General features: G+C 48.3%; 1 protein-coding gene across 4 annotated transcripts in view; it reads left to right on the top strand.

Moving 5' to 3' along the window:
- Nucleotides 1-23,530, top strand: part of SH2D3C (SH2 domain containing 3C) — a 73,125-nt gene that overhangs the window by 42,648 nt on the left and 6,947 nt on the right. For 2 of the 4 annotated variants that reach the window (XM_083721665.1, XM_083721666.1), the window contains 4 exons: nt 16,381-16,509; nt 18,026-18,474; nt 21,438-21,562; nt 22,381-22,952. In XM_083721665.1, coding sequence (XP_083577791.1) covers nt 16,381-16,509; nt 18,026-18,474; nt 21,438-21,562; nt 22,381-22,952 — 1,275 coding nt within the window. Of the gene's footprint in view, nt 1-1,864; nt 2,056-2,388; nt 2,484-16,380; nt 16,510-18,025; nt 18,475-21,437; nt 21,563-22,380; nt 22,953-23,530 lie in introns of those variants that run through there. The other 2 variants (XM_083721667.1, XM_083721668.1) reach the window with 2 other exon arrangements.

Below are 23,530 nucleotides of genomic sequence, written 5' to 3'. Positions count from 1 at the left end.
GGTTCAGTCCCTGCCATCGCCTGGTAGATGGGCCAATGATCTGACTCAGTACAAAGCAGCTTCCTGTGTTTTGAAGATGGTCATGGGCTCATTTGCTTGCCAATGTGACAGCTCTGCTGATTTTTTTTTTTGGGGGGGGAGACCTCTTGCTCATTCTGCTGAGTGGGGCTCTGGACACCTGCCCCCAAATCCTTTCCATAGGCTTATGCATACTTATCTTTTCCAGGCACAGGTCGGTACTTAAAAGTTCATTGTGAATGGGTTTGGGGGGGGGGGTTGCCCCAGAGCTTTCCCCATGAAAACCTGTTCTTTAGTATTCAATTGGAGCAAATGTCAATTTGGGTTTTCTGAACTTTAAATAGTGGGGCCTTTTGTTTTTGTGAGGAAAGGTAAGTGTGGATAAAGCCTCACTTCACAACACGCTGGGATAGTGCATTCCATGTCGGCAAGGAGGCTCTCTCAGTTGCTGCACCCCAAAATGTGAGAGCCATGTTGTCTCTCCCAAATCAGTTGCAACATTGCTAAAAAGATGCCAGGTGCAAAGTACTGGATGTTGTCACTGTTCACACAGGCCATGCAAGAGTCAGCCTTCAGCACCCTCTGCCATGTGGCAGGGGTCTGGCAGCTGCACCTTATAATGACTGCCTGGGGTGGCTTATGTGGTTGGGCAGGCTTTGGTTGGCAATGAAGGCAACAGTCCTCTCATTGATGGTGGCATTCAGAGATACACTGAGATTCAGTAAACTGGAAGATCCATTTAGGTATCTGACAGACCTCTCCTCTGTGGATATGCCATTTGATAAGACAGTGCTGAGCTTGAGGAATCCAAAGCCTGACTTGGTGAATTCCAGCTGCTCCAGTTTAACTCAGCCCCTTGTTCAGGACTCTGAGGATCATGTCTTCTTGTCCAGGACATGCTCAAGGCAAAGTGCAAGATGGTGCCACCTCTCCTTCCACACATGGACGCTGAGCAGACTGGCAGTCGAAACGGGGGGCTTAGTCACATCTGATTTTTAGCACTACATCAGAACAAATGGCAATTGGGTTTTCTGTGGATTGCAGTTTGTTCCGATCTATAGGTAAAGAATGGGTTTTCCGAGGGGGGGGGGAGCAGTAGAGCAAAGGCAAAACTGCTCGGACATGTGGATGACCCCTTGCTTCCACATTCTCATATCCAGTGTTCCCAATGACATCTGAGGACAGTAGCCTAGTTTAGGGGGTGCAGGGCAAGCCAGGTGGCAGTCACAGCTCCGCCCATGACACCTTACTCTCCAGTATCCGCTGCCAGAGGCAGCTGCTTTCCTCTGCCTAATGAGAAGGCTGGTCCTGAGGAGGACTGTGATCTTACTTTATCGGGAAACATCTGTGGCTCAGTTGCAGAGCGCCTGCTTTTCTTGCACAGGCCCCAGGTTCAGTCCCAGACATCTCCAGGTAGGGCCAGAAACATCCTCTACCTGAAACCCTGCCTGCTTGGCTTACGTTATTTTAAAAACCTGCCTCTAGGTCCTTGACCCATTAAAATGAATGACCCTAAATTAGCCATGTTCATAAACTTCAGGTGTGTGCACTTGTTCTGTGTTGCTCTTGCTGCTCTTATACACAGCCCTGCAATCTGGGCATTTGAGAAGTAGGTTTAAAACCACAAATTAATAAAAGTTGGGCTGGAGATCAGTGACAGCAGGAAAAATGCAGTCTCGAATTAAAGGACGAAGGGGACCCTTTGAACTGCTTTGGGGGGTCTGCCCCATCCTTCATCCCTGCACCCCTGTCCTCCAGGAGAGGAAGGCGCTGGGCTGGGGGGCTGGGCTCCCTCCCCTCCCTCTTCCCAGCCCCGCCCCCACGACAAGGGATGAGGTAATCTGGGAAGCCGCCGCGGCTGAAGTTAAAGCCCAGCCGCGGGAGCGATTGGAGCATCAGCCGGTTGCGCCGAAGCTGCGGCTCGTCTTGGTGCTTCGGATCTCCGACGGAGGAGCCATGACGGACCGCTGCAGCCTCTGGAGCGCCCTTTCCGCAGCCGCCTGCTGCTTCTACCGGGGGTCTTTCATGCAAGTGCAGGTGAGCGGAGCCCCACAACCGCCCGCCCGCCCCCAGACCACCCGGAGGGTAGGTGAGAGGGCGTGGGCGCGCAAGCAGAGGGTGTGCGCGAGAAGGGGATCCCCCTCTTTGGCTCGCTCTCGTTCTGCTTTGGGGAGTGCAGTGGCGGGGGGACGCCCTCTTCAGCACCGGTTAGGGGGTGTAGACAAAGCAGGGTCTTCTATCCAGGGCCATTCTGTGGGAATGAGGATCCAACCGCCACGCTCAGAGCTGGGGTGCTCCTGCTTTCAGGGGTGCAGAGGATAATTTCTTTCCGTGGGAGCTCCTTTCATTCTTTGTGTTTTACAGAAGGAGTGGCATGTGAGGGGAGTCTCCTCGCCAGCACCTGGCTACCAATATCTCCGCTGAGGGTGTGTGTGGCAGGAACCCTCTCCGCAAGGAGGGTCCAGGTGGGGGTCTCTGTCTAGCTTCAGGGGTACTGTTATTGAGGACACCCTGGGGAATCCCCTGGTGTGTGTTTTCTATTCATTCTTTCTAGGTGCAGAGGGGGAGTCCCTACCCCACCCCAGTTCCTGATCTCTTTACCTTACATATGTCAAAATGAATAACCACTTCCAGAAATATTCCTTGGCGGGAGGAAGTATGAGGTGCCCTTTCACCATGACTCCCCCCCCCCCCCCCAGTAGAGTTCAGATAGAAAACTTTCAAGACCTCTCAGATCCATAGGATTGGGGACACTGTTTAGAGAGGTTCATTGTACATGGACCCCCAAGTGCCACCAGCAGCAGCACTGATGGGGGCAGCTGGCTGCAGAACTTTTCCATCCTGAAGAAATTAACTTTGCCTTAGCTGATCTCTCCATTCATGAGCATCTCTGAATATTCTCTAGGTGACACATTGTGTGTGTGTGTGTGTGTGTGTGTGTAAACTTTGCTTCTGCATTCTTTCCCCATTCATTCTATGAGACAGAAATCTGTGCAAAGTATGGGGAGGGACAGGATTCTGCCTTTGCTCAAGGTTTGCAATGGGTCATGACTTGCAAGGAGGTCCAGCCTTCTTGATCTGACCTGGACTTTGGGGACCCAGAAGCAGGGAATTCCCTGCTCCCCCCCCCCCCCAGTCTCCCGGTCCCAATCAGCTGTGAAGAGTGGGGGTGCCTTCCTTCTGTGGAAGAGGCCCAACTCTTGGCACTGCCAAAACCAAGGGCTTGTTGAGGGGGATACACCTGCTGGAGAACGGGGGGGGGGGCTTCTTGCCGCAAGGTGAGCGAAAGTAGGTCAGAATCACCCCCACAGGTATCTATCTTTCTGCTCTGTGCCAAATAAAGGAGAGTGTGAGGAATGCACCCATCTCCACTTAAGTTCACTAGGGGACACCCATTTTTTGACTTTTTGTCTCTCCCCCCTGCCACCCCAAAATTGCTTCCAGGGAGCATCTCTTTTGCTCTCGTGGGCTATCATGCCTGCCTCAGTAGTACTTGTGGTTGTGGGGAGACTCTCTGATCCACAATCCCTGGTTGCAGCTGGCAGGGCAGCTCCCCTGGGGTGCCCACAACCAGGTTGCCCAGCCCAGGAACAGCTGGGGTCCGCCAAGGTAGCTTGCTTTCTGATGCAGGGAAGGCGCTTGGGCTGGAGTAATGCCCCACGACCACAGTTAACTTTCCTATGCACTTGCTGCCTAGGTGCAAGGACTGGGGTGGGAGGGAAATATTTTGCGACCTCCTGGCTTTGGAGATATCCAGAGTACTTTGATTCTTCCACTTTGCAGCAGGAGGAGGAAGAGTGTTTGGATCATGGAGCAGGGAGGTAGAGGTGGAGGAACAGAGAAGGTCTTGGAGAAAAGTCTTTTCTTCTCCAGACTGGGGTGTGTGTGCTTGTGTACCTACCTGCCTAGGATTCAGACCTTTTTATAAAAGGTCCCCTGGCCCCACCTATTTTACAACCCCCTCCCCTTCATTTGATTTTATTTGGATTTCTGACTTCTAACAGCATCTTCACTTGATTTTCTGACTTCAAAATGTATTTTAAATATTGCAGCATTCCCCTCCGCCTCTCTCTCTCTGAGGGGGGAAATTGATTATTTGAGCATGATGTCATCCAGAGACCAGAAAGCAACAGCACTAGATTTGCTTACGGTATTTGCCTCGCTCCAATCCAAGTCCTACTAGATGACGTGTGTGTCCATCGTTCTTTTTCTACACCCCCCCCCCTTGTCCTGGTGTGGTGGGTGGTCTTTCTATATCCTACTCCAATACACCCCATCAGTCATCTCTAGACACTATCATCTTAAAATGATTTATACCCCTAAATAAATATTTTGCCTGCTAAAGCAGATAACAGCACCCACCCTGGCCCCAAATCGGTTCCTCGCCCCTAGTAACACTTTGGGCACTTAGAAAATGATTCACGCCCAGTGCACCTGGTGACAGTTGTTAAACAGAACCTCAAGATTCAGAGGCAGTCTACCTCTAGGTAGCAGTTTCTGGAATGTAGCTGTTGTCTTCATGTCCTGCTTGGCTGGGAGGTGGGGTGTGCTTGCCAGAAGTATCTGATTGGACTTTGTGGGAAGCAGACTGTTGGTGCAATCCTACTGATCTCTTATTGCTTTCCAAAAGGAGAAGTAGACAAAGGCAGCTGGCTGAGGGGCAGATTTTTGTAGAATTTGCTTGGGTCTCTTACCCTGAGAATACTGAAGGGGTGTAGCTCAGAGGCAGACCACCTGCTTGGTGTGCAGAAGGTCCCAGGTTCAATCCTCAGCATCTCCAGGTAGGAAAGGAAATAATTCCCTGTCTGAAACCTTGAAGAGCTGTTGCCAGGCTACGTAGACAATACTGAGCAAAATGGACTAGTATTGGTCCGACTCACTATAAGCCACTTTCCTTTGTTTCTGTGACCTTGTCCAAAGTGTCGTTCTTTTATTGAGCTAGCTGGAGAGGCCAGGCTATCACATACAAATGGAGCCTCCACTTTCAGTCTGCTTCTGAATGCAAAGTGCTTTTGTGTCTTGCTGGTGGGCTTCCTGGAGGTATCCCTTTGGCTGCAGTGGTAAATACCAGATTGGACTAGGTGGACCTTGGGTCTGATCCAGCAAGGCTCCTATTATGACCTTTGCATTTCAGTTCTGGAAGTGCAGAGACAATCTTGTGTGTGCTAAAACAGAAAATGAAAAAACCAGATGTCCTGTGTTTGAGCCTCCACCTTATTCCAAGAGACTTTGACCAAAAGTTAGTGACATGGCTCCAAGGCATTTTGAGGCATAAAAGGCCAAATTGCTGCCTGCCCCCCCAAAATGATTGACTGCTTGCTGCCCTGGAAGTTACCCTGCTTCACTTTGCCCAATGGTAGGGCTGGCTCTAGATGTACCTTGCAACTGCACCTTAGGCCAGTACCTGGGCAAAATCTTTATCATGCATTGGCTCCCTTGGATCCTCAGTTATAAGCACTGGCACACAGGTGCTAGTATTTTCCCTATTTTGGTTTTTTGGAGAAGGCCTTCTTAAAATCTGGTTGGTCTTGGGGCCTGTCATACTATAAGGCAGAGTGAGTCAGCTGCCTCAAGCAGAAAATGAGAAGGAGCTGGGCAGCCATGGTGAGGTGCTGGAGAACAGAGCTGTGTGCGCCTTACACAACTGAAGCTAGCCTATAGCCTTCAGGTTTGCTGGAGAGTGCTGTTTCATCAACAATGCCTCTGGATTTAGTACATGGAGGTGTGTGGCACCATTCTTCTTGCTCTAGGAAGCAGCATTCCTTGGGCTGGCCCTGGTTGCTACGGTAGTCTCCTCTTAGGTGTCCAAGCATGTTTCCCAAGACCTTTGACTGGCAGCAACTCCTCTAGGTCTTGGATGGAAGGTCCCCCGCTGCCACCCCGGCTTCTCTGCCCTAGATCCTTTGAAGGTAGAAACTGCAGGTACTGAACCTGGGACCTTCTGCATGCAAAGCAGTTGTTGTACTATTGAATGGCCCCTCCCACTATTGCCCAGAATCCAGCAGAATTACGTACATGTGAGACAATTGATTTTTTGTTTGTTTTCCCCTTGTGTATAAGGGTAACACCTCACCCATTTGGGGTGCCTTGAATGCAAAAGTGCATCTCTCCAACCGCCAAAGCTCACGTTACTATGGCTGCAGGTGTGCTTGGGCGGTGCTTGGTCGAGCTGCACATTCTTTTCCTCTTACGACCCTCCGGCCAAACCTGTCAAGAAATATATCCTTGCGTATCCTTCATTGTGATCAAGAGGCTGGTGCTGGAAGCCTGTCACAACAACCAGGGCAAAGGTGCCCAAAGCATTACATGCCAGGGCCTGTTTTTAAAATATTGGTCTCTTTTGATTTTGATCAAGGTTTCGGAGTTGAATGGAGCATTGCAGAGCTCCATCCTGGCAATGTAAAGGTTAAGAAAGGTGTGATAAGTGTTAAGTGTGTGTGTGTGTGTGTGTGTTTGTGTGCACGTGCACCCTTGTGTGTGCATGCTTCCCTGCTCCAGCACAGCACAAGAGCTTAAGAGAGCCACACCCCATCCACTGTCCCCTCCTCAGACATTCAATCTGCTTCTAGGCTGGCTGGCTTATGTGTGCAGATTTTGTGCCCAAACTGGCATGCTGAACTCTGCATGAATGACTGGGGGCTTTCAAGCTGACAGCAGCATCTCTGCCTCTTTCTACCAATGGCAGCGCACCCGGCGCTTGAAGCAATTACATCATTGCTAGCCAATAGCAGACCAGGAAAGGGATGCAGCATTTGGAGTGAGATAAGGGATGGATAGATAGATGTACGTTATATTCAGCATACACACACCCACACACCCATCCTGCATCGAGGTAGCTGAGTGGGGGGATTGCACCAGCATCAAAGCAGGCATTGCTTTGTCCCCTGCTGCAGTTTAGTAGACCCCTCTGGAACATCTTGGGGGGGGGGCGAGCTGTCAGCATTTATTTATATGCAAATAAGAAAAAGGCATTTAAGTAAGGAGTACATTCCAAGGACATTCACTCATATCTGTCTTCTCCACCCATGGCTGTTTGGTGCCTTCCCACCCCCATCCAATTTTCTCTTGAACCTTGAACATTCACCAGTGTATAAAGCAGCTGCCGTAGCCAAACTGCCTTGCTTCTAGGTCTCTTCAGCACTTCCCACCCCACCCCTAGCAGGTTCAAAAAGAAGATGTAAAGCCCTTTGCCTTTGTTCACTTGCACATTCCAAAAGTTGACTCTGGCTTCTTCATCATGCCATTTCTGCTCCCTGGACCTCTCTGAACCCTGGCTGAATGAGAGGAGGAACCATTTGTTTATTCCTCATCACACAGAGAATAAGACGGGCCAGGCTGAGCTCCCACCACACCTCCCACAGATGTGCGACTGTGCTCCCTGCATGTTACAAACCTTCTGTAACGCATACCAGATGCACAGAGCTCTTAAACAAGCACAGACTGTATCATGAAAAATAGAACTCCATGCTTTTAAATCCTGAGTGGTTCTTTGGCCCATTGTAAGAATCTTCCCCTCGTGACCTGTGTGTGTGTGTGTGTTGCCATTTCTTACCAATTTCAGAAGAGATGGTATAGGCATGTACCACACCCATGCCACAGTGTTCCGCAGCTGGCATAGATTCTGTGTTTCTGAGAACTTCAGGCTTTTGAACCAGCAACAACAAAAGAAAGAGAAAGGTGGTGGTGGGGAAACAGTCAACTTTCATTCTTTACATAGTATATGAGTGGAATTTTTGTATCAGTGACATGTGGATAGATATCTTATTTTTGTTGGTGGAGTAAGAAACCAAGAGAGCCCAAAGCATGGTTGGTTGTAGTGTGTTTTGATTTTGTGTGTGTGTTTGGGGGTTGGAATATGTCATTGTCTTGTTGGCTTGTGCAGTATTACAGGAAACCTGCAAAATAACCAAACAGGTACAGTAATAGAAGCAATTCCAGAACTGACCCTACTAAATATCTTCCAAGACAGTAATGAGCACCCACACAACAAGGAACTCATATGTCACTAACTGTCAGCAGCTAGAAGTATCCTAACCAGATACTGGAGGGACCTGTCAGGAGTGTCTATGGACCAGTGGTACCAAACTGTACAGGAAACTGCCCTGCTAGAAAAGCTAACTAGCTCAGAGGTATTCTGTTGCTGTTGTCCTCGGACTCCGTTCATCCCCTCCTCCCTCCTTTGCTATTCTTTTCTTCTTGGCCTTTACTACGCCAAGGTCATCCTGTTCCTTGCCTTGCCCTCAGTCGCAGTTGCCCTCCAGACTCCCTTATTATTCTCTGCAGGAGGTCCATCAGTGAGGCGGAGGGGAGCAGTGGTAGCAGGGAGTAGAGCAGGCAAGGAAAAATCCAGAGAGACAGCTGAGCTGAATGAGAGGAGGGGGGCGCAAATGGAACAACATGCATTCTGGCAGTTTAGATGTTTGATAAATCAGCATCCCCCTGTCGTGCCTTTTGGGAGTTGCCTTGTTCAAATCTGACTAGGACAAATGGCCACAGAGCTGTCATTTTTTTTCCAGGGTCCAGAGATCAATCCCTCCACCCCCAATGACTTTTAGAAGTCAAATCTGGCTTGGCCAGAGAGACACACATGCTTCTTACAATCCATCACAATCCAGTATGGTAAATGCATGCCCATGATCACTAAAGGCAGGTGTAGCACCTACCATTTTGGTTTATTGCGAACTGTTGATAATGCAATGCAGGGCAACTATGCCTCTCCTCTGCCACCCCACTGCTGCCCTCATGTGAATATATTGAACCAAAAGCAAACACATCCTCTTTGCTCTTAGATGTAGTGTCAAGCAGTCAGCTGCAGTGAAAATGAGGGGACGGCAAAGAAAACCATTCATCCATGTGGGGCTCAAACCCTGATCCCTTTATCAGAGTACACTGTTTTCATTTGTGAAATCCTATAGGGCAGAATTTGACTTGAGCCCTCCAGATGTTTTCAAGCATCAACAACCATCATCCCCAGCCAGTGCAGGTTTTGTGGCCCAAAACATCTGGAGAAGGCACCTAGTTGGCCAAGGCTGTATGTTACTTGTTGCCCTCTTCTCATCTGACCTCCTCTCCCTACACAAAACTCCATCCTCTCCCCAATGCTGCCTGAACGGGCAGGTCTGGACAATCTAGGCCCAAAATGATTCCTTCCCCCCACCCCGCAATTCTCATAACCACAGAGAAAAGTTAGCCTTGAAGAGGTCCTCCCTCCACCTTCCTTGGGAGGAGGTTGTAGCAGAGGAAATATGGGGCTGCAGCAGCAGCAGCAGTCGCTATGGTGACAGCATCAGTGGCCCATGGTCACCATGGGGGTTGCCATAGTGACAGCATCTGCTCTGGCCTAGACACCCCCTGGGAGTGCCGAAGGGGAAGAGAGCGGGACCTGGGGTTACTATTTATTTTTAATAAGGGTTCAAGCACACTGGAGGACGTTGGGGTGGGAGGGAGTGAAGGGTGAGCAATGAACCAGAGTTACATGCACCTTGCAGAGGCCCCAGTATCCAGTTCTGATTTTCAGGATGCATCTCTGAGGCAAATCCCCACCCCATTCTGTTAAGCTCTCTTATCACTTAAAACGGGGGCGGGGGGGGGGGCTTGCTTTAGAGTCCCTGAGAATTTAGCTCAGTGGAGAGACTGCCAGACCCAAACCTACTACAGAGTACCCTTCCAGCTGCACAAATATACGTTTGGGGAAACCTGGCTTATTAGCTGTACACGTGAAAAGTAGGGCTAGGGAATGCACCATGATATATCACCAGCTACACATCGCAATATATCTGTGTCCAGTTCTGGGCACCACAACTTAAGAAGCTTATTGACAAGCTGGAAGGCGTACAGAGGAAGGTGACCAAGACGATCAAAGGTCTGGAAACCAAGCCTCACAAGGAACAGTGGAGGGAATTGAATATTTTTAGCTTGGAAAAGAGGAGGAGGAGATATGATATCCACCTTTAAATATCTAAAAGGCTGTGGCATGGAGGATAGAGCAAGCATGTCTTCTCTTGCTCCTGAGGGTAGGACCAATGAATTCCAGTTACAAGGAGGGAGATTCAGACTAAACATCAGGAAGAGCTTTCTGATGATAAGAGCTGTTTGGCAGTGGAACAGACTCCCACAAGAGGTGGTGGACTCCTCTTCCTTGGAGGTTTTGAAGCAGAGGTCAGATGGCCACCTGTCATGTATGATCTAGTTGAGATTTTTGCTTGGGTCCCTTCCAACTCTACACTTCTATGATTCTTTGATTCCCGGCGAGACCCACCGGAGGAGCTCTTAGGAGAGACTCCTCACCATTAATTATTAATATTTTTAAGGCTGGATTTTTAGGGTTAGCCGCTATACAAAATTATGCTTAGGCTTTCATAACTGCTCTTAACACTTTTAACTCTCTGTCGTGCACTGGTTTTATTGAGTGTTTTAATGTGTTCTGGATGCTATTTTTGAAAGCTGGCAAAAGCACTTTGTGATACGGTAGTATAGAAAATCAATTGAACAACAACAAACCAATCAACCTTGTAAGATATGTGGCTACTTTATTTTCATTTTAGCCCAGCGTGATTTACTTCTTTTTAACCCCCGAATCCCAGGTGTCAGTCTCTCTTAAATTCAACAAAGCGAAAGGCTGTCCAGTTTTAGTGATCCTTGCGTTTAAGTGTAGGAGAAATCTGCTGCTGAGTCAAGGTCTCACCTAGTCCAGCATTCTTAATACGGGGATCCTAGCATCTGGAAGCTGTTAGAAGACCTGAAAACATCTCTGCAAAAGACATGGGAAGCTGCCTTATACTGAGGCAGAAACCTTGATCCCGCTCACTCAGTACAGTGGTACCTCAGGTTACATACGCTTCAGGTTACAGACTCCGCTAACCCAGAAATAGTGCTTCAGGTTAAGAACTTTGCTTCAGGATGAGAACAGAAATCGTGCGGTGGTGGCAGCAGGAGGCGCCATTAGCTAAAGTGGTGCTTCAGGTTAAGAACAGTTTCAGGTTAAGAACAGACCTCTGGAACGAATTAAGTACAGTGGTACCTCAGGTTAAGTACTTAATTCATTCCGGAGGTCCGTTCTTAACCTGAAACTGTTCTTAATCTGAAGCACCACTTTAGCTAATGGGGCCTGCTGCTGCTGCCATGCTGCCGGAGCACAATTTCTGTTCTCATCCTGAAGCAAAGTTCTTAACCTGAAGCACTATTTCTGGGTTAGCGGAGTCTGTAACCTGAAGCATATGTAACCTGAAGCGTATGTAACCCAAGGTACCACTGTTCTTAACCCGAGGTACCACTGTATTGTCCACACAGACTAGCGGCTACCTTCCAAGGTTTCAGGCAGGGGTCCCTCCCAGCCCCTCCTGGAGATGCTGGTGATGGAACCTGGGGCCTTCTGCACGCAAGGCAGGTGCTCTGCCAATGAGCTTCTCCTTCATTCTGCCACACCTGCCCAGAGCATCGCCCTGCTACTTCTCACCCACCAGAGTCCCTGATTCATCGATGCTGAGACATCACATCATTGCCTCTCCTCTCCTCCAGGGAGAGGAAACCAGCGATGGGGAGGAGAGCAGGGGAAATGGGGAGGGTGGGATTGTATGTTTAAGGCTCAGGTGCACAAGGGCATTAGCGAAATGGGGCATTAGCGGAAAGCTCATCTTTATGCAGAAGATTCCCTTTTTAAATCTGTCATTATTATTCATTAAACCAGCCGGCATGACATGCAGCAGGGCTAACCCTTTGTGGGGTTTGTTTATGCCTCTCTGCACAATCTGTCAGAAATATTTTGGGACTGATGGGTGGGGAGGGGGGGTGGAAGGACTAGCAATTTCCTACTAGCGCATTATTTCAGTTCACATTTGCCAGCTGCTTCTTGTTGGTTATTGTTCTCTCTCTCTCTCTCTCTCTCTCTCTCTCTCTCTCTCTCTCACACACACACACACACACACACACACACCCCTACACCCCTCTGTAGAATCCGTTGTCTTAGCTTATCTGTGCTGGAAAGTGGCAACCTTGCTAATAGAGAGAGAGAGAGAGAGAGAGAGAGAGAGAGAGAGAGAGAGAGAGAGAGAGGAGCTTTCATTAAATCCCTACAGGGAGCTAAGGATTTGGAGGGCAAAGAACAAGGAAAACTAATAGGTAGGCTAGATCAGGCGCGATTAGTCCAGGCCTGGCACCTTAATCCCATCTGCGCTGTAGTGATTTGGGACAGAGCCTGGCAGAAATTCCAGGGCTCGTTCACCAAAGTTTGGATCCCGACAGTTCTGTATGGAAGGTATAAGGTTCCTTTAAAATTAAGCACTGGGCCAGACTGAGGGTGGGGAGGGATGTTGGCCAATTTGTGGTCAATGTTCAGGGCCACCAGGAAAATGGCCGTGGTGGGCGTGGCAGGTAGGAAATGATGTCCCACTGAATACCAGATCTTTCCCATTGGAGGCAATGTTGACCTGGAAGCAAAGTGTGGCTCGGAGCTGCCTTAAACTCAGCCACAAATTCTTTCTTTTTCCTTTTGCCATTGATAAAGCCACTGTCTTTGAGCCTTAATTTGCTATCTTTAAAGTACATTGTAAGCAGGAGTCCTTTGGAAAATGTTGAGGACATTTTCCATGAAAAGAATTGGTAGTGCTGTATCTTAATACTGTAGTATTTCCTCTTTCCAGATGTCCTAGAGCAGGCATCCCCAAACTCGGCCCTCCAGCTGTTTTGGGACTACAACTCCCATCATCCCTAGCAAACAGGACCAGTGGTCAGGGATGATGGGAATTGTAGTCCCAAAACAGCTGGAGGGCCGAGTTTGGGGAGTTTTATCTAACTGGTATACAGATAATGGTCAGGGGGTATTCTGCTACCTTAATACAATAGTTGGTGCATAAATGAGGCATAAGGAATTCATTGTTAATAATACTGTTGACCGTGCCCTTGGGATTAATATACCTAGCTTAGTCATGCCATTGAGTTCATGGGTCTGCTCAGAATGCGGCTAACGTTGGATACAATCAACCTGTCGCCTGCAATTCCAACCATGTCTACTCAGAAGTAAGTCCCACTGAATTCAGTGCTAAAGTCAACACCTTCCTGCACTTCATCTTATTGACTGCAGACTGGAGCAATGTCTTTTCTCACGTCCTATGCCCCATTTTATTGCTTGGCAACCCAGCCTGAAGAAGACCTTTGCTCAAAAACCTGCTTGCAGTGTTTTCGTTTACCCTAATAAGAGGCCACTCTTGCTTTAGGTATGTCCAGATGGGTGTTACTTATGGGAGTGTTGTGGTTAGAACAGGCTTCTGCTTCCCATTAATTTGAACCAAAGGCTTGTTAAGTTGCCCCACTCTCCCAGTGCTGCAAAACCAGCATGGTTTCTTTACAAGTGGTAGTGGCTTTGCTGAACTGAGTTGCCTAATGAGAGAGAAGATCAGGAAAGCAGGGGTGGGGAGGAACCACCTGCTGCATGGTTGAACAGGGCAGAAGACTCTGCGGCAGCCACCTGAGCCCCTTGCGCTGATGAGATCTTTGTTTCCAATCCTCCCTGCCACCCCATTGAATGACTTTTGCTGAGCTTGCATCACCAATTCCCTAACCTGCTGGAAATCTTCAGGCAGACTGAAATAACCTAATGTCAGGCACTGTGTGTTTAGTTGCTGTGATGGGAGAGGCAGAAGGAAGATTCTTTCCCCAAAGGGTAGCTTAATGCAAATGTCCCTCTTGGTCTCCCATCAGTAGTGCAAGCAGGGACTGACTTTGGGGCAGAGGCGAGGGTCACAATCAGCAGAACTGGAGGGGGATGAGTAGAGAAATGCAGCAGGCTGTGAAATAATACACATTTCCCTCTAAAGAAGGTGCTCCCCACCCCTGAATAAGTCTAAAATTACCTAACTCCACCACTGGGTCCTTTGTGCACTCAAGCACACCAATCAAGGTGCATCGCCTCAGAGTTGGCTAGCCAAGCTGATCTGTCAACTGACTCTTCTCTGCCCACAGGCCTTTCACAGCAGAAACCACTTCACAGCTCATGTTAGCTGACGAGTCTGTTTACACTTGGCCTGGTTCCCAGCCAGTGGCAATGCCGGCAGCCACGTGTGAGTGACTGAGGCATTGCTCCTGGTGGCTGGTTAACCAGGGTCAGGACGCCTGCCGATAAAGAGGCTTTGCCAGCACAGGAGGCTTTGCCATCCTGGATGACCACCCCTCCTTCAGGGAAACATTTTGCTTGCACGTTTTATTCATTTTTTAAAAATCATTCCCTTGGGCCTTGCTGCAAGCACTCCAGGGAGATGGGAAATCATCCCAGAACTGGTAGTCATAAACATTGTAAGTAAGGGCCTACATTACAGCTTCTTTCCCCACCCTTACCATATATATCAATATGCTGATGATACCCAACTTTATCTGTTGATGGACGGCCACCCTGACTCGCCCCGGACACACTGACCAGATGCTTGGAAGCTGTGGCTGAATGGCTGCGTGGGAGCCGGTTGAAGTTAAATCCTTCGAAGACAGAGGTCCTCTGGCTGGGTCGGGACATGGGGTTGGGGGGCCAGCACCTTCTGTCAAGAGCTTGGGTGTAACCTTCGACGCCTCCCTTTCCATGGAGGTGCAGATTGCAGCCACAGCAAAGGCGGCATTTTTCCATCTCCGCCGTATCAAGCTATTGGTCCCTTACCTTTCTCGCCCTGATCTGGCCACAGTGATCCATGCGATGGTCACCTCCAGGTTTGATTATTGTAACTCACTATATGCGGGGCTGCCCTTGAAGCTGACCCAGAAACTCCAGCGGGTGCAGAATATTGCGGCGAGGCTCCTTACGGGGTCCTTGCCACGGGATCACATTCATCCAGTGCTTTACCAGCTGCACTGGCTCCCCGTGGAGTACAGAGTCAGGTTTAAGGTGCTGGTTTTGACCTTTAAAGCCCTATGCAGCCTAGGGACCCACGTACCTATGGGGCCGCCTCTCCTGGTATGCCCTGCAGAGGACCTTAAGGTCCACAAATAACAACACTTTGGAGGTCCCGAGCTGCAAGGAGGTTAGATTGGCCTCAACTAGAGCCAGAGCCTTTTCAGTACTGGCCCTGACTTGGTGGAACACTCTGTCACAAGAGACTAGGGCCCTGCAGAATTTGACATCTTTCTGCAGGGCCTGCAAGACAGAGCTGTTCTGCCTGGCCTTTGGTTTGGACTCAGTCTGACCCTTACGTTTCCCTCCCCTTATGGTTTTGATATATGGGCAACTACTAAAATGAAGCTGCATTTTAAATTGTATTTTAACCCGTATTTTAATTAACTGTTTTCTTCTTTTTCTATTACGTAATTTTATTGTATTTTATTGTAATTTTATTGGTGTTAGCCACCCTGAGCCTGGTTCTGGCCGGGGAGGGTGGGGTATAAATAAAAAGTTTATTATTATTATTATTATTATTATTATTATTATTATATGAGAGAGACAGAAGTACATTCACAAGCAGGACCTCTCCCCTCTCTTACAGCAGCTGGGGTTCAGAAGCACTGCTGCCTCTGACTATGGAGGCAGAGCAGAGCAATCATGGCTGTTAGTCATTGATAGCCCTGTCCTCTGTGGATTTGCCCAATTCTCATTTAATGCCATCCAAGTTGATGGCCACCACTGCCTCCTGGGGGGGGGGGGTGACTTCCCTAGTTTGACTCTCTGCTGTATTGAAAAAAGCGCTTTCCTAAATATTCCAACATTTAGCTTCATTGGATGTCCACAAGTTCTGGTGTTAGGAGACAGGTAAATTCTTGTGGAATTCCAATTCATTTTTACATCATTTGCCAAAGTTTTATGGGGATGTGAGTTTGGCGGGACTGTGGTCTTGGTCTCCTGGGCAATTGGATGAATTGCTTTCTTGCCTCTACTGTTCTCTCGCATGTAAACAACACTGATTAGAGATTCAGGGCATCATTCAGATATTGGATCATTTCACAGATGAAGCAGCTGATTAAAGGGTGCAGAAAGAGAGCCAGTGGTGCCTCAGCCATAAAGGATCCTTCTTTCCACTACTCAGAAGAGAGGAGGGTCTTTTTGGTAGTGACATCCGCCATGTGGAACAGCCTCTCTTCAGAAATACACCATGTGCTCACTGTGCTATGCTCTGAGTGCTTGCTTAAAAATTACTTGTCCACTCATGCATTCCAGGACTATCAGAACTGAAATTGTTCAGATATGTCCGCTTCAGTAAATATTGCCTTTCTTTGGATATTGTAGTATTCTGAATTTTTTATTATTGTTGTCGTTGATTTTATTACCTACCACCCAGTGTCAGGATAACACCTGGCACAGCTTGGCTCTGGCATACTGGTTGTGTCCACCACTGAAGGCTGACTTGGTGGCACCTCATTTAAGGCTCTTTCTCTCTCTTTCTCTTCCCCCAGTTCTCCAAGGAGAAATATATCCTTGACTCATCACCAGAGAAGCTTCACAAAGAGTTGGAAGAGGAGCTCAAACTCAGCAGCACGGACCTCCGCAGCCACGCCTGGTATCATGGGCGTATCCCCCGAGAGGTGAGGGGCAGCTGGAAGATCTCTGGCTAGAGGAAGCCCCGTGGGTCTGTGAGCTGTGTCTGTGCAACAGTGGAGAAGGGTGTGGGGTGGTCTATGAGCCCCCTTGACTTTAGCTGGATGCTATCATGGCTGCCTGGGTCTCCTCATCCTCCTTGGTTTGGAGCAGGATGTCACAAAGCTCCTTCCTTTATACATGGGATTCCCCAGCTGCACCCTTGCTTTGTTCACAAGCAAGCTTCACCCTTTGGCAGGAGTGTCTCGTTCCCACTGACCTGTGGGAACCTGGCCTCCACAGCAGGGTTGTTGCTATAGCTGTGACTCGTGGAGTAGATCTGGTAGACCGTTTACTCAAATCCTCTGCTTGATGCGAAACATCCAGAGAACTAGCTCCGGGCAGGAGAACCTGTGGCCTTCCAGTAGTTGTTGGCATACATCTCCCATCAGCCCAATGAGGGACAATGGGAGTTGTAGTCCCAACAATTGGAGGCTCGCGGGTTCCCTTCTCCCAAACATTTGTGGGGAGATATCACCCCCTTAGAGTGGAAAAGGCTGTAAACCAGATGCCACAGGTGTGCCGTTGCCCACAGAGCACCCACAGCGCTGCAGGAATTATTGGGAGCAATGGCAACGCCCACCCTACAGGTGGAGCACACCTGGGAATTTACAAGCACACTGTGTGCTCACTCCCCAACAGGGAAAATTAGGATACTGTCTCTAAGACTGGACAAGATACGAATCCAAGAGAGATTAAATAAACAGCCAGTTATAGGAAACAAGACTGCTTTCATTGTTCTTCAGGCTTAGCATCACTAATCTGAGACTTGCTGTAAAAAGATAGGACTTTCAGTTAACAGTATAATTGTGTTTGGAAGAGGGCAGAACTCCCAATAGATGGGACTAATGTGGGATATATGAGAATGATCATGCCATTGGGGAATCCCTCACCCCTGCCCCAAAGGCTCAAGTTTCTCCACCCTTTAGCCCAATAGTCCTCAACCTTGTGAGACCAAGGACCCATCATTAGTCCAAACATGGTACCCTAGGAATCTGTGCTCCTGAACTTTAGTTAGTGGTGAGAGGACAGTGTTCTCTGCACATGATCAGAGGCACAGTTCTTCCCAACTTACCTTCAGAATACCAAGACAAGAAGCTGATTTTTTTAAAACCAGTGTGATGTAGTGGTTAAGAGCGGTAGTCTCGTAATCTGGGGAACCGGGTTCGCGTCTCCGCTCCTCCACATGCAGCTGCTGGGTGACCTTGGACCAGTCACACTTCTCTGAAGTTTCTCAGCCCCACTCACCTCACAGAGTGTTTGTTGTGGGGGAGGAAGGGAAAGGAGAATGTTAGCCGCTTTGAGACTCCTTAAAGGGAGTGAAAGGCGGGATATCAAATCCAAACTCTCTCTCTCTAAAGAGAGAGAGAGATAAGCCATTCATCTGAGCAAACAAAGAGCCTCTCACTTTCTTTCAGGGCATTGCAAATTTTTCTTAAACAAACCTTCCATCTGGCCTTTCAGGTGTCTGAGAGCCTGATTCAGAGGAACGGGGACTTCCTGATCCGCGACTCACTCACCAGCCTTGGGGATTATGTGCTGACATGCCGTTGGCGGAATGAGCCCCTCCACTTCAAGATCAACAAGGTGATGGTGAAGTCCAGCGAAGGCCGCACTCACATCCAGTACCTCTTTGAGCAGGAGAGCTTTGACAATGTGCCAGCCTTGGTGCGCTTCTACGTGGGCAACCGCAAGCCAATCTCTGAGCAAAGCGGGGCCATCTTCTACTGCCCCATCAATCGCACTTTCCCGTTGCGCTACTTGGAGGCCAGCTATGGACTTGCCAATGGGAAGCACAGTGGCTCACACAGCCACTCCAGCCAGAAGGGGGGGCACATCAAACGGAGGAGCATTACCATGACTGACGGATTGACGGCCGACAAAATCACAAGGGGTGATGGGTGCCCAACCAGGTAAGCCTGTACAATGGCAAACTTGTTCTCCAACAGCCAGTCTGCATGTAGCCAGAATGGCACTGTCCACATACAAGGAGGCAGCATCAGCAGGCTTGGGGGAACTCCCAAGAGTCACACAAAGACAAAACAAGGTGGCAGAGGGAGCCCTAGGGAGGGGACTGCCAAACACAGACCAGTGAGGTCTGAGCAAGTTCAATAGGCATGGAATGCCAACTGCTGCAGGGCAGGGTAGGCAGAAAGCCAGCGGGAGAGGAAATGGAATGGAGCATCCTGCAAGAGGGTGTGGTTGGCTGGATGGCACCCTGACCAAAAACATTGCGTACTGCAACAGGTTGTTGCAGAGCCCCCTTGTGCATCCAGCTTTCTATGTTAAGGGAGACCAGCTGTCAGTGTTAGAGAACCACCTTTGCTCTTGTGCAGTTTCTACTGTGGACTCCACTCTCAGTGGTGGACTGCCTCGTTGTCTCAGCGGCTGTGCCTATTTCTCTCAGCCCCTCTAGTTGCCATTGTCTTCTCTGCTCTGGGTTGCATTCAACCTCAGAGGAGACATGTAGAAAATGATGCAGGTGGGTAACTTAGGCCCATTAGTTTTAATTGGTCTGTTCTGAGTAGAACTTAGTTAGCCACAACCCTCTGGCTCCAAGGGAGACAAGTGATCATGAGCTTGTATCCTTTAACACCTGCTCATAGACATACAACTTCAGGGTTCTTTTCTAGAGACAACTGCATGGAATTGAGGTTACTGCAACAGGCACAGTTACTTAAGAAATGCCAGTATTGCTTTTCTCACTTGTGGGAACTGGGAAGAAGCAAAAAAATATCAACATAAATGAATATAATTTCCACAAAGATGGCAGGCAGTGAGTGAAATGGCTTTGCAGCTTGAGCTGCAAGTACAGAAATATAAAATAGCAAGAGATTTTGGAATTGCAAATCCCATCAAGTACCCAGGTCCACATTGCTTGGGCCATAAACTGAAATGGTTCCTATTGTGGGCAGGGGGCTAGGAGATTGCTCCTAATGGAGTGTGTCTTGGGAACTGGACAGAGTTGCAGTATGGACCGCAGTGGACCAGGCATTGGGGTCAACATGAAGGTTCAGAGACAGGGAGGGAGAGGAAAGTGGAGAGAGATTCTGTTAATTACCTGTCCTGAGGAAGGGAAGGCAAAAAGAAGCAATATCCTGAGTTGCTGGCATAGGCAAGCATGGGCTCGTAGGAGGACAGTGCCTGGATATCTTGGAGAGCAGCCAAGGCTAGAAACATCCAGGAAAAGGGTTCAGAATCAAGCAAAGATGAGGTCAAATATATTGTTCATTCATTAAATTTATATCCTACCCCTACCTCCTGAATTCTAATGAGTTCTAGGTCTGAGTCCTACAAATCAGTTCACATTTCCTGTCACAGAGGAGTGGAGAGGTCAGACGAAGGTGTGGGGGAATCAGAACCCACAGCTAGGTGATTGAGGTGCCCCTCATGGGGAAAAGATGGAGGCATTTCCCTGGAAATTTCCCAAGTGAGGGCTTTTCCACACTTCCCTTTCCTCTGCTTATTTCCAGGCACGGTCCACACTTTAAAGCTCTGTGACCAAACGCAACCTCCCCGTTTTTCTTTTCGCTCCAGAGCTTTCTAAACAAAAACCTGCTCTTTAAAGCTGAATCGGAGCAAATGGCAACCTGCAGAAAACCCAAATTGATGTTTGCTCTGATTGAGTGCTGAAGAGTAGGTTTTTGTGGGAAATGCTCCATGGCAACAACAATGCTCTTATACAGATCGTTAAAGTGTGGGCCTGTACCTGTAAAGAGCATTGCAAAAGGTAAGTGTGGATAAGTCCTTAGGCTTAACTACCAGGGGAAGATGCTTTTTGGGGGAAGCCTCTTAATTTCTTTCTCAGAATTAATTAACAGCTGAATAGAGGTACCTTCACTTGCTTATTATTTATTTATATAAACTATTTCCAGCCAGAAGGTAATCCCAGAGCAGCTTGCAATCATGAAACGTTAAAACCTCATATATAGTAAAATAATAACAAACAAAATAGAAATCAATAAAAATAATAAAATATCAGATACACTTGCATTAGGTATAACAAAAGTTTCTGGGGACTCATTACGCTTGCAGTGGGCTTATTATACTCATCATTGTTCACATTGTGGGTAGGTGGGAAGACACGAAACTATGGAGAAGGTCCTATTAAAACCACTATAGCTTCCTCTGGTTCCTTGACAATGGCACCACACTCATTTGTTTGGCTATGTGCAAAGTAAACAAAGGGCAGCATTCAGCTGTGTGTAGACTCTTTGAAATGAATGAGCAGAACTAAGTTAGGTCCATTGAATTTCAGTAGGTCTGCTCTGAGTGGAACCTAGTTGAATACCACCCACGGTTCTGAGGTTTGTGTGGAGTTCCAGCTGAACCAAGCTTCTCAATAGCAAGAGGTTTCCTGCTCTGGGTCTGAAGAAACTGAAGCATCTTCTCTATATCCCCGGGGCTCGTAAGTCCCCCTGTGTGAAATAGAACTCCTGCTTTTGAATAATACTTTACTTTTACGGTACTGTGGCCTTCAATTGGAACCGACTCCCTTGCTGGCTTATGCAATTTGGTAATCCATCCTCCATGATGAGGACTGTGGCTGGGTGATGCCACCACACATCTCATATGGAAAAAGTGTCCCAGCTGATGGAGACCTTAGCATCCTGGACCCAGATTAGGGCACCACACAAACAGAACAGGCCCATGTCATTGGCAAAGTGAGGCGACTAAGATTGAGGGAAGATAAAGCAGGTCCACTTGATGTGGGCATTGTGCTTTTCTACAAACAGGCAGAGTCCCTGGCCGCTGCACTTTTTGCCTTAATCAAAGCAACAATGCCCACTTATTCCATGGGTCTGGCCCTAGTCTGGCCCTGCTTGGTCCTCTTGGGAGGATTTTGTGCCAACACCTTCTTTTACCCTTTGCCTAGCGTCTCCTTGCCACATCACCGAGACATCATCCGGAATTGTGCAGTCAGTGTGGATCAAATTCAAGACCTCCACTCTTCAATGTCTCCCATCTCTGAGAGCCCTGCAACTGCAGCCTACAGCACAGGTAGGAACGGTTTTCAAAAAGCAAATAAAAATAAAATGGAGAGGGTGAGAGAAATATTCAACGTATAATAAAGAGTAATCACAATGGCATGTGAGAACTTCTCCCTACTGTTTATAAAGCATTTTTGTCCTGGTCTTTAGCCCAAAACTTTCTGGTCCTTTCCAGATTATCTTTTATTAAGTCCTCCTACATAAATGGGCTGCGTAATTGTTTAGGGGACTCTTTTGGCAGAGGTTGCTGCTGTTAGTTTTTATCTTTATTTTGGATCTTTTGATTTATGTGGAAATTGTTCAGTTTGGTTGTGTACTTTCTGTTGCTTTGCTTATTGTTTATGACTACTTTTTGTTATGTTGGAAACGGCATTGAGCATAGTTTTAGCTTTGGAAAGGCAGCATACAAATAAATGATAATTTATCTGCACAAAACTTGCAGGGAGGTCATATGATGTCAACTATTGAGCGTTCATTCTAATTTGATTTTGGGGGGTGGGGGTTATACTATGCTGTGTTAAGTAATTATTATCCCACACTTCACAATGCTTTTTCCACAGGTTAAGTAGTCGAGGGCTGATTTCTTGCCCTATGATAAAAAACCCTTCTGTTTCCACCTTTCAGGGGAGAATTTGCAAGTTTGGCACCATTTTTGAGTGAATTTGATGTTCAGATTTTTGATGAAATTGTTATAAAGTGGCAACATGGGCACACACAGATGATTGTGTGGACCTCATAACACGTTACCGTTGCAAACCAAATAATTGTTTTGCTGCCTGTGTCCACTCTTACAATAAAAAAAAACCCTTTCTCTACCTCTCTTTGCAGTTACTCGGCTAAAACCACAGACTGGCCAAGCGGGCAGTGGCATAACCCCGTCATCCCCCGTCATAAGACGCTCCAGTGAACCACAGCTGTGCCAAGGAAATGGTAGCAAGGCTGACCAGTCCGACAGCCCCCACTCAACCCCTTCCCATGGCTACTCAAGGGCCTCTCCTTCTCCCTCGGTCAGCAGCTATAGCGATCCGGACACAGGACATTACTGCCAGCTCCACCCTCCTTCCCCCGTTCAGTGGGACAGGCCAACTGCAGAGGGCAAACAGATGCCAGCCAAGAGCTACGTCGAGAGGCTAAAAGGAGATGAGGGCCAGAGAGGGCTTGCTCTGAATGGCTCTGACGTGGAGGTGGGGCCCAGGAAGAGGCTGGATCTGAACAGTGTGGGCTTTTTTGTCCCTGTTGTGGAAAGGACCTCCTCCTTCAACCCAGCTATCTTCCAGTCGCTCCTTATCCCTCTGGAAAACAAGCCCCTGGAGATGGCAGTGCTCAAGAAGGTCAAGGAACTCCTAGCAGAAGTGGACGCCAAGACTCTGGCCAAACATATCACCCAAGTGGATTGCCTGGTATGGGATTTTGGGTTGCTGGTGGCCTCTTTGGGCTGCCTCTCGTTCAGAATAGGGCCAGTTAGTACCAGCTGTGCTGGTGGCATTGCAACAACAATAACAATAATAATTTATTATTTATATCCCACCCATCTGGTTGGGTTTCCCCAGCCACTCTGGGCGGCTTCCAACAAAGTATTAAAATACAGTAGTTTGTTAAACATTAAAAGCTTCCCTAAAGAGGGCTGCCTTCAGATGTCTTCTAAAAGTCTGGAAGTTGTTCTTCTCTTTGACGTCTGGTGGGAGGGCGTTCCACAGGGCGGGTGCCAGTACCGAGAAGGCCCACTGCCTGGTTCTCTGTAACTTGGCTTCTCACAGTGAGGGAACCGTCAGAAGGCCCTCGGAGCTGGATCTCAGTGTCCGGGCAGAACGATGGAGGTGGAGACGCAACTTCAGATATACTGGACTGAGGGTGTTTAGGGCTTTAAAGGTCAGCAGCAACACTTGGAATTGTGCTCGGAAACGTACTGTGGTCTCGGTGGCTGCTCCCAGTCACCAGTCTAGCTGCCACATTCTGGATTAGTTGTAGTTTCCGGGTC

This window comes from Podarcis gaigeae (genome assembly GCF_964106915.1).
Source record: "Podarcis gaigeae genome assembly, chromosome: Z".
Taxonomy (NCBI): Eukaryota; Metazoa; Chordata; class Lepidosauria; order Squamata; family Lacertidae; genus Podarcis; species Podarcis gaigeae.
This window is presented reverse-complemented; position numbering and strand designations above follow the sequence as displayed.